Source organism: Dreissena polymorpha, chromosome 1 (assembly GCF_020536995.1).
Source record: "Dreissena polymorpha isolate Duluth1 chromosome 1, UMN_Dpol_1.0, whole genome shotgun sequence".
NCBI lineage: Eukaryota > Metazoa > Mollusca > Bivalvia > Myida > Dreissenidae > Dreissena > Dreissena polymorpha.
Window position 1 is genome coordinate 79,326,192 of NC_068355.1, and position 10,601 is coordinate 79,336,792.

Below are 10,601 nucleotides of genomic sequence, written 5' to 3' on the forward strand. Positions count from 1 at the left end.
AGATCGGATAGCTCGATTGAGAGCGCAGAGAGTCTGAGCGAGCGCGCCGATGAGAGACGCGAGGAGAGAGAGAGAGAGAGCGAGAGACGGAGAGAGCAGAGAGATAGAGAGAGCGGAGGAGCTCGAGGATAGAGACGAGATCGCGCGAGATTAGAGAGTGTTGATAGATAGATAGATAGCTAGCTAGTGATAGTAGATAGACAGATGATCGCTAGATAGATAGATGGAAAACAAATATATCACGAATTGAAACATATTTAGAAATATCTACTATATCTTAAAAAACAAATACGTTCATGATGGAAATAGGGATTACTATGTTTAACGCACAGTGGGTTAGCGCGTGGCTATGATATTAATTAGTGAAAACGTCTTTTTGAATGAAAAATAATAAAATTACAACGAAAAATCAACTTCTCTGGAAAATATTAAATCACTATCAAATATATATAACAAGGTATTCAACTCAAAATGACCCGAAAACAGGATGCATCGCTTTGAACAGCCATAGCTTCATCAATTGTGCAGAGATTTCTATGAACTCGGTCTCATTCAACCTTCCTGGAAATGTACATATCTTGAAATGTTTTTACAAATGATTGGTCAAATTTTAAGAAATAACACGATAACACGAAACACAACTCGCATATATATATATATATATATATATATATATATATATATATATATATATATATATATATATATATATATATACAGTAAATTGCGTCCACAAGGGCGATTTGCTTTCCGAAAAGTTGTAAATTAACATTAAATCTTGATAACCATCTACAACATTTTACAAACAGCAAGCTCAATACGCCGTTTCCGCTTTTTAACTTGTATAGTTTTCATCATCGAATCTGCACAAAACTATCTTTAAACATGTGTTGATATACAGGTAAGACAAAATTCGATAAGCAGCCTATTCACACGGTGCACAATACAGTCATTGCGATTTGTTTATGCAAAATTGCTATTTTTTGCCGTTTCTACTATCTGACTCATACGGTTTTCATCTAAACTTCATCAAACCTTCTTCAAATATCTGTTGAAATAAAATAAATGCCAAGTTCGAGTACCACCTCATTCGCAAATGACAAAACATGCATTTTCGCCGTGTTCGCTGTCTCACTCTTAGAGCCTTATTAAATCTTTTCATAACTGTATTCAAATGCTTTTAGACATAAAATGTATGCTCTGTCTGTTTTGTTCTGCTCTGTTCTGTTTTAAAAGTTTCATACCCTTGTGTTTGTATACAAAGTACACTATTCGCTACATAAGCTCTCTTTTAATTTGCAAAATACTTTACCAAACGCTACAGGTATGTTTATAGGGTATGTAATATTTGTGTTCCCAAGTAATAGCAGTCAAGTTCAATAACCAGCAAAATCATGGCATCACAATGGGTTCATTTTTTTGTGATGGTCGTATTTTTTGGACCATGTTTCATATATAGTCAGTCGACGTTTATTTCAGTCAATTTTTGGAGTTACGTTTCATTTTATTTAAAGTCAACTGTAAAGTCATCATGATCATATTGGCAATATTAAGATTAAACCAAACAAAACATTTAATTACAAGATGTAGAACATTTTAGACATTTAAAACAACATAAACAGAGAAATAACGTTTTTTTAAATAAATAATCAAAAATGATTTTAAAGATGCTTGTGACGTCATGCGAAACGCGTATTGTGCAAACAACGGATTTATTGGCGTTATATATGCAGGTGTGGTATTCAGAAAAAAACATATTTCTGAACTATGATCGTGTTGTATATCTGTTTCCAAACGAATAAAGTAACGGCTCGGAAAACGACGTCTGCTTTGTTTCAACACGCGGGGGAAAAAAAACTAATAATAGTTTTCCTAAATGCAAACGAATTTTGTATGTTTGGTAATATCATAATTACTTAAAAGAAAAACAAACGTTTCCCAGATAACCGAATGTGAACCAAGAAGATATATAAAGCATTGAAGAAATGTGCACAAACTCACCCTGTTTATACTTCCTATTCATAGCTGGGAAACTGAATTGTATCACTGCTGTCAAAAACGAACAAAACATCTTTACATGTACAAAAACGCGTTTTAACATCTTCAGTTTACGAATAGCAATGACTTGAAATCAGATAATATTGAAGAAATCACAAACTCTACTTATCAGATGTTTTGATACATTTAACTGCAATATACATATTTTTCTTAAGTCGAAACAATATTAAAACAATATTAATAAAAGCACCTAAAATAACAGACAACTGAGCAATATATACGTGGTCAAAGTCCTTTTGTTGTGTTTAAAAGAAATATATTGAAATAGTTATATGGAATATTTAATGAAGCGTGCATGTTTAATCTATTTCCTAACTGTTGTATCACACTGTCTACGATTACTCAAAATGTTGTATTATGTAAGCAACTTGAAAATGTGAATAACAATTACACATTGTATTTAATGCGTTTTATATTTGAATTCCGGTTGTATGATAGTAAGACTTAGTTATACAGGCACAATTCTATGAACTTCCCCAAAGGTTTAATTTTATTTGTACAATGAATTAAAAATTGTCTTGCATGTACAGCAAGGAATAACAGACGTCTCGTATTTACGTCCTAATGGTAATTGTATATACGATACAATAGTTCATTTGCATAGCATGACTACACTATCCGCAGTTCTCAGAACACGTTATGAGATGTTATTATAAGATGCGTTAAGTTAACCCACTTATTCCTAGTAAACTCTCCCATCATTCTGAATTGTATAAATTTATTTCCAAAATTAAGGATGTCTAGTATATTTATTTCTATATTCAGAATATTTCTTACAGAAATTCCTTGAAGCAAACAGCGCACACCCTGATGAGACGCCGCATCATGGCGGGGATGCGGCGTCTCATCTGGGTCTACGCTGTTTGCAAAGGCCTTTTTTCTAGAAGCTAGGCATAAATGGGTTAAAAAATTAAGTAACCGAGCACCTCGACCCTCTTTCATTTAATTAAGAGCACATGACACCTCGAAAATAATGTCTGCGCCGACCTTTTTCTTTCTTGATTCTTCTCAGTGCTTTAACATTATTGTCTTCACTATTATCAGTAAAAAAATCGACGTCGAATTGTACAGTTCACTACATTAGCACCTGGTTTGCTAGTTTTAACAGTTTCTTAGTTTTAACATTTTGTTGACGTCCTTAAAGTCATGAAAAACAATCCCCGATAACGAATGTGTTAATATATAATACATGAACGCTACGCAATTGTTACGTAAGTGTTGTTGTTGTTGTTTAGCTATCCATACATGTACATGTAAATACTTCAACAGTTAATGTCATCTCAGAGTGAAGCAAAATAACTTTGACGTTTCATGTTGCACAAAATAAAGTGACATACTAATTATTCAGAAAACGGACGAAAATAGGTGTAACTGAATTGAGAATTCGTTTAAAATATAGAGTTTAGCTATGTATCTGAATGTGTCTATTGAAATGGTCGATCTCATCGCGGCCGATCCGGAGGACTTCACAAACACTGGTGAGCATAACCGAAATCATATGGTCTAATCATACTGACCAAAAGCCAGACGTAATGAGCAAATAATTAATCATTTCTGCAATTTTAACAAGTTTTACATGTTTAAATAGAGTAAAATGTGTCTGCTTATGTCTTGATTATAAAACCTTGTTATTTTTTTATTAAATAAAAATTTCTTAAGTTTGTCATAGGGATATTTTGTTTAATACTAACATATCATTCAATTCTTTTTCATATGCTTTTTCATTTTTTTCATCAGCTCGGCAGGTCGATATCAAGAAATGTCGTTACCATCACATGAAACCGTTTAATCGGTAAATCTCTGAATCTTAAGTTTTTTTTTAATGATACACTACTCATTTTCAGTAGATATTTTCTATATTTCAGCCTTAATCCTGACGGCTGTAATCGACTGGTTTTTGTTGTCGGCATCCTCATGCTGTTTGTCCTTCTTGGGTACATTTGTTGGAAGTGTGCACGGGGCAGGTCAGCCCGCGAAGAATCCGGTTCACGGAGCATGACAAGCTCAGGTAAAAATCATGCAAATATCACGCTTTTTCCACGGCATTTGTCAAAAGATATAAATGAATGTAGGACGGAAACTCATGTTTTACAAAGTAAATGGTCCACTGGAATATTCATAAAATTAAAAAAAGAAATTCAACAAGATTATATTTTAAATTAATTGGAAATAAATCACGCTTTAATCATCAAAACATATTAGAATTGGAAACCAATTGACATACTCGATAAACCCTAGGATCTCTTATAAGGTAGATAGAGAAAAACATAACGCATATCAGGGCTTACCTTGACTCAATATTGTCTTTAGCCAGGTTTGCAAATGTTTTAAAATCTGGCTATTTAATTGGTTTTGTAGAAGAAACACGTGTAGCGAAGAAATTGTTGTAGCCTTATACTTATTAAGAAAATGACATATTTAAACCTAAATACAACTACATGTTAGTACAAGAAACAAAACTATTAAATATATATTCAATAAACGCATTCGTATCATATAACTATTATATAAAAGAAAAAAAAGAAAACAAACACACCAAAATGTAAATGTCTTCTTATCTGTCTTAAACACGTATACTTTTCAGGAGCCTGTTTTGTAGACCTCTATAAACTATATACAAATTCCACAAGTAGCCCATAACTGTAAGTTTTACAATATATACCATAAAGTCGCTTTTGGAAAACATGATTTATCACATTAACAGTCATAAAAGACGTACAGTTACATAACTGGTATTTGACAATGTTCACCATATAAGGACATCAGCAAAACATGATAAGGGCTCTCAATCAACTAAGGGTACTGTAATTTATGAATAAATGACAACAATTTATATCAAATTAAAACTGTGCAATAAATTCACGGCCTTTAATATCAAGGTGTTTTTTTTTCCAGAAAATATCAGGTTGACATTAACCAACGGAAAAGGGAAAGCATAAACGACGCGTTTGTGTCTATGGAGATGCTTGGCAGAATATTTCAATATTGAGTTTAAAGTATTTAAAGTGATCGGGTGTTGTTTCTGTACACCATGTTAAGTTTCATCACATTTTCAGTTTCGTACGATTGTCTGTTATTAAGTGTGATTTGTTGTGTTATTGTTTGAATATTGTTTCGACTTAAGGAAAATATGTTTATTGTAGATAAATATATAAAAAAATTCTTGAGTTTCTTGATTAGTACATGATTCCAAAGTAATTACTATTCGTAAAATGAATTAAAACGCATGCTTTTTTTCGGAAAAAGCATGTTAATATGTAGTGTTCGTTTATCACAATAGTGATACAATTCAGTTACCCAACTATGGTCAGGAAGTATAAACAGAGTGAGTTTGTGCGAATTTCGTCAATGCTCTTTTTCTCTGATTGGGTCACATCTGATTACCGGGAAATGTTTGTTTTTCTTGTAGATAATTATAATATTACCAAAAATACACAAGAAAATTCAGTTGCATTGAGGCTAAAAACCGGATTTCTTTTCCTCTCATGCTGTAATGAATCAGGCGTCCCTGTCCGAGCCGTTATTTTATTTGCGTGGAGACTGATATACAACAAAACGATAGTGAAGAAATCTATGTTTTCTGATTACCACAACTCTCACCTTGTTTTTAGATAAATAATGAAATGTAATCGATACTAAACTGCACGTTTAACGCGAACAGATCCGATGTTTGCACAATAAACGTTTGGACTGATGTCACTCGTGAGCACCTTTAGACTTATTCTTGATTATTTTTATTGAAAAAAAACCGCGTTACTTTGCTGTTTCTGTTGCTTTGAGTGTCGAAAAAAATCTACATCTTGTTATTAAATGGTTTGTTTTGTTTAATATTATTTATTTTTTCCCCAAATTATCGTGGTAACTTTACAATTTACTTTGAATACAATACATGTATAACGTAACACCAAAAATTAACAGACTATATATGTAACAAGGTCATGGTCCGAAAAATAAGCCCATCACACAACATGGATCCATTGTAATGTCATGTTTTTGCTGGTTATTAAACTTGACTGCTTTAATATGACACACAAACCTATAAACATACCTGTAACGTTTGGTAAATATTTTGTTAAAGTGAAAGAGAGCTTAGATGGCGAATTGTGTAGTTTATGTACAACCACAAGGGTATAACTTATAGAACTTGTCCTACATTTGATGTCCAAAAACATTTGAATACAGTTATGAACAGCTTCAATAAAGCTCTAAGAGTCAGAAAGCGGAAACGGCGAATTACATGTTTCGTCTTTTGCGAATGAGCTGGTTATTGCACTTAAGACTAATTTGTATTTCAGACATTTGCAGACATTTGCAGAACGTTTGGTGAAGATTAGATGAAAACTGTACGAGTAATATAGTGCAAACGACAAACAACGCAATTTTGCATAAACAAATCGCAAGAACTTTATAGTGCCTCGTGTGAATCGGCTTAGTATCGAACTTGTCTAAACTGTATTTCAACAAATATGTCAAGGAAATTTGGTGAAGATCCGATGATTGAAACTGTACAAGAAAGAGAGCAGGAACGGGGTATTAAGCATTTTTTGTGGACAACTGGCAATCACTCTAAGTTCCAGTTGTGCATCGGCTGGTAATCGAATTTGCTCTTTATTTTATATCGAGAAGCATTTGCGTATTATTTGTGAACAATATGATGAAAACTGAACGAGTAAGAGAGCGGAAACAAAATGATTGTGCCGATGGCCCGAACGCCCATCATGTAATCCGCCAATGGTGTTCTCTTAATACATTTCGCCAAAAGACGGACGTATACAAATACATTAGTTATCTTTATATTAGGTTTATTAACACACAGAGTTGTGATGAAATCTATATCCGATGTAATTAAAACATAACAGCACTCTTAAGCACATTGATTATTTTTATGATTGCCATCATAGCATCAAGCCAGCATACAAAATGATCAATAAAAAAGTAATATATTATTTTAAAGTATTAGAAGATAATTTCTGGATGCGTGTTTATGGAAATATGTTATTAATACTGACGCGTAAATATTATCAATTGCATTATTATGTAGAAACAACATCACTGAATTGTTCACTGATTGTTCAGTGGAGGTCAACTGAGCCCCTTCCACACATTTTGTCTACATCGCCGTACATAGTTTTTGCAAAGTAACGTTATATACAAGTATTCCATTTAGCTCGTACAAGAAAAACGGATTGCAAGAGAGAACATGAAGGCAACAACTCTGAACCACTATGCACTTTTGTAATATCGTACATTGACATAACTTTCGATATATATAACATTAATATCCGGTCGTACTTCTAAAGCTTAGAGCTGCTCGTAATGGCCTCGTACATTTGCTTCATCATTCCGACACCCTCCGCTTCACACTCTGCCAGATATGGCTGTACCCTCGCCTTTACCCTGCCGATCCACGCACCCACAATCGGGTTGCTAAGGTAGAGCCCCTCCTCTCGGACGGCGTCAAGCTGCATGAGCTCGCAGAGCGCCTGGATGTCCGCCACGGAGATGTCATTGCCGCAGAGGAACCTCCGCTCCTTTAAGAAGTACGAAGCAATGTGGTTGAGCGCCTTGGAGAGCTCGGATTTGTGTCGCCGAACCTCGTCCTCCTTGATCGGCTTGCCACGGACCTTGTTGATATACTGGGGAACGAGGGTTATGAAACATAAATTTGATGTTTCTTTTATATATAGATCAATATATGTGGCAATAAGACTATAAGACGCTCAATAAATGTGCCTGGACTTAAATCGTGCGTGATAGGTATTATGTTTATAAAAGATAGAAACACTCACAAAAATACAGCAATACGCCAAAACAATAAATTCAAGATTACCCTTATCGCTTGACTGAATTCACATTGAGATGTAATTGATGGGAGTTTTTATCATATAATTTAAGAAATTTAAGAAATAATATTAAGTTTGGGTGAGACCAATTTAATCATAGCCAGGATTAGAATAACGTAAAATAGGACACCTATATATACATGTTAATAATAACACGGAGACAATTACAATGTGTCGGAAGGTCATCATGGCGTTCACGCGGATATTTGTATGGTGCCAATGGAGGTATTCGTCTATGCGTGCCTGCCTCGTTAAGTCAGCGGCTGGATACCAGTGATCCGCAACGTTGAACTTCCGGGATAGGTACCGAAATATAGCACCGCTACAGGAATATAAACATAAGCTTTCAGATGGCAAGTGTTCATATTACTGGTGTATCACAGAGAACGTGTTTCTCATGTGTTTACAGGGGCAGATTTTACATGTTCTACAGGAAAATATGCAAGGGCCTTGAATATGGTATAAATGGTTTTCTGTATTCGATACCACAGGTGGTTAGCGTGTGGCTATGATATTAATTAGTGAAAACATCATTTTGAATGATAAATAATCATATTATAACGAAAAATTAACTTTTCTGAAAAAAAAATATTTCACTATCAAATATATATATATATATTTGATAGTGAAATATTTTTTTTCAGAAAAGTTAATTTTTCGTTATAATATGATTATTTATCATTCAAAATGATGTTTTCACTAATTAATATCATAGCCACACGCTAACCACCTGTGTTCGATACGGCACATTTACAGTTTTGATATTAATATTTTTTCTACGATTCTGCATTCGTAAGTGAGTCCAACAATACTGGTACTATCACAACATTTCCGATAATGGTGTGTTGGTATTGATTTATTAACAACAATTACATTACAATTGTATAGGTGGGCAAATAATTTAGTTCCCCCAATTCCCCTTAACCCATTATGCCACACAATCGCGCACGACGAATTGTTTTCATAACTATTTAAATTAACAGTATTATCATCATCACCTTTATTAGTATTATTGTTTGTTATTCTATATTCTTGCCTTTCTCCAAGTACGAATCCATCGTCGTCTATCACGGGCACTCGCTGAATGGAATGGACTTGTGTGAACTTTTCTTGGAGTTGTTCCCCTTAAAACATTGAACAATACACGATGAGTTGATGGCAATATAAGAACAGTCATAACACGGTTCACACTTACTGCCACATGTCAAAATGCATTCGTTTGTATACTACTGTACAGTCATTTACAAAAAATACAACACAAGTATGGCTGTTTTCAATATATTTATTTATAGCATCCGATCCTTAAATATTTGTTCGATCTATTGAATGTTTTTTTTAACACTTACCTAAAAACAGGTCTACTTTTTCCATCTCAAATTGTATAGCATTCGCTTTCATAAATATGAACACCGCCCTACATGGTTGTGATCGAAGATCGGCGTAAAACTTAACGGCGCCCATTATTTCGCTTAAGAATTCCACATGTTTAACACTGAAATAGTGGACGCGATCTATTTTATCGGCGTTCTAGATTTTAAACTACGTGTATCATACCAAGGTTTTGCATATCTTAGCAAGTCATTAAATTTATCAGATTGGTGTACATTATCAACGGACATACTCACTGAGCGAGTATATGCCATTAATAAATTCGTTTAAAACGAACACCATATTGCAACACATCCGATACGACCGTCTCATTCTACACGGTGCAAAATCAACGAGGTTTTCAGCGGTTTACACACGGGCTGGACAAAATGTAAATACAGCGTTAAGAACTTTATTTTAGCAAATATCTAAAGTTATTGGAATACATTTGCAAAAATCATTAGTGCATAATTGACCGTTTTTCTTGAAGTTTGTGCCGATATCTTAAAGGGATGTTCAACCAGATTACTATATATCGCGAAACAAGAAAAGTTATAAAATACCGTATTTTTACAATTATTAGTTTATATTGATTAAAATATCACGACTGGTATATTACATTACTTGAAAAATGTTGTTAAGTTTTATATTTTCAGTATATTCGGTAATGCAATTTTACTGAGTATGTCTAACAGGTAATTTGGAGAGTTTTGTTGTTGTTATATTTTGTGAAACCACGAGGATTGCTAATCTAAAATACAACTTTCATTGTATGAGCATGGATGGACGAGTGGACTTTTTGCTCCAGGACTCCAGGGGTCAGTGGTTGAGCCCTGTTGAGGGTTACATGTTTTTCTTTTTTTTAATTTTATGCTTGATTTTTTACTGGAGAGTTTTAGATCCAATGTTTAAATTTATCAATATAAAGCATTTAATGACGGTATTTTAGAACTTTTCTTTTTTTTCGTGATATATAGCAATCTGGTTGACCATCCCTTTAAGGTATAAGAATAAATCCTTCAATACGTCTGAAATCGGTGACAAAATTTCACGTTGCGTGAAAAATAACCGTGTACAATGATTGCAGTAAAAATGGAATTTTTGAACAAGAACACATGCTTATTAAATAAAGTAATTCTGATATATTTCACATTGCCATAAGCAGCATAAAAATATGTCTTTTGTGGACTAGAAAACTTGTTTAAAAGTTATTTGAAATAAAACACCACTTAAATTACCGTCGTGTTTAAATCCATTAAGTTTTAACCGTGATCCTGCACCCTGTCTATGTCTGTATGCAAACACGTGATCCTGCACCCTGTCTATGTCTGT

General features: G+C 33.8%; 1 protein-coding gene across 1 annotated transcript; it reads right to left on the reverse strand.

Annotated features, from left to right (window-relative positions):
• Positions 1-6,843: 6,843 nt before the first annotated feature.
• Positions 6,844-9,456, reverse strand: LOC127837130 (glutathione S-transferase theta-1-like). Its single transcript, XM_052363967.1, has 4 exons — positions 9,248-9,456; positions 8,938-9,025; positions 8,070-8,223; positions 6,844-7,694 (listed from the first exon to the last, which is right to left on the reverse strand). The coding sequence occupies exons 1-4, from the start codon at positions 9,360-9,362 to the stop codon at positions 7,353-7,355; spliced, it is 699 nt and encodes a 232-aa protein (XP_052219927.1). The 5' UTR covers positions 9,363-9,456; the 3' UTR covers positions 6,844-7,352.
• Positions 9,457-10,601: the final 1,145 nt, after the last annotated feature.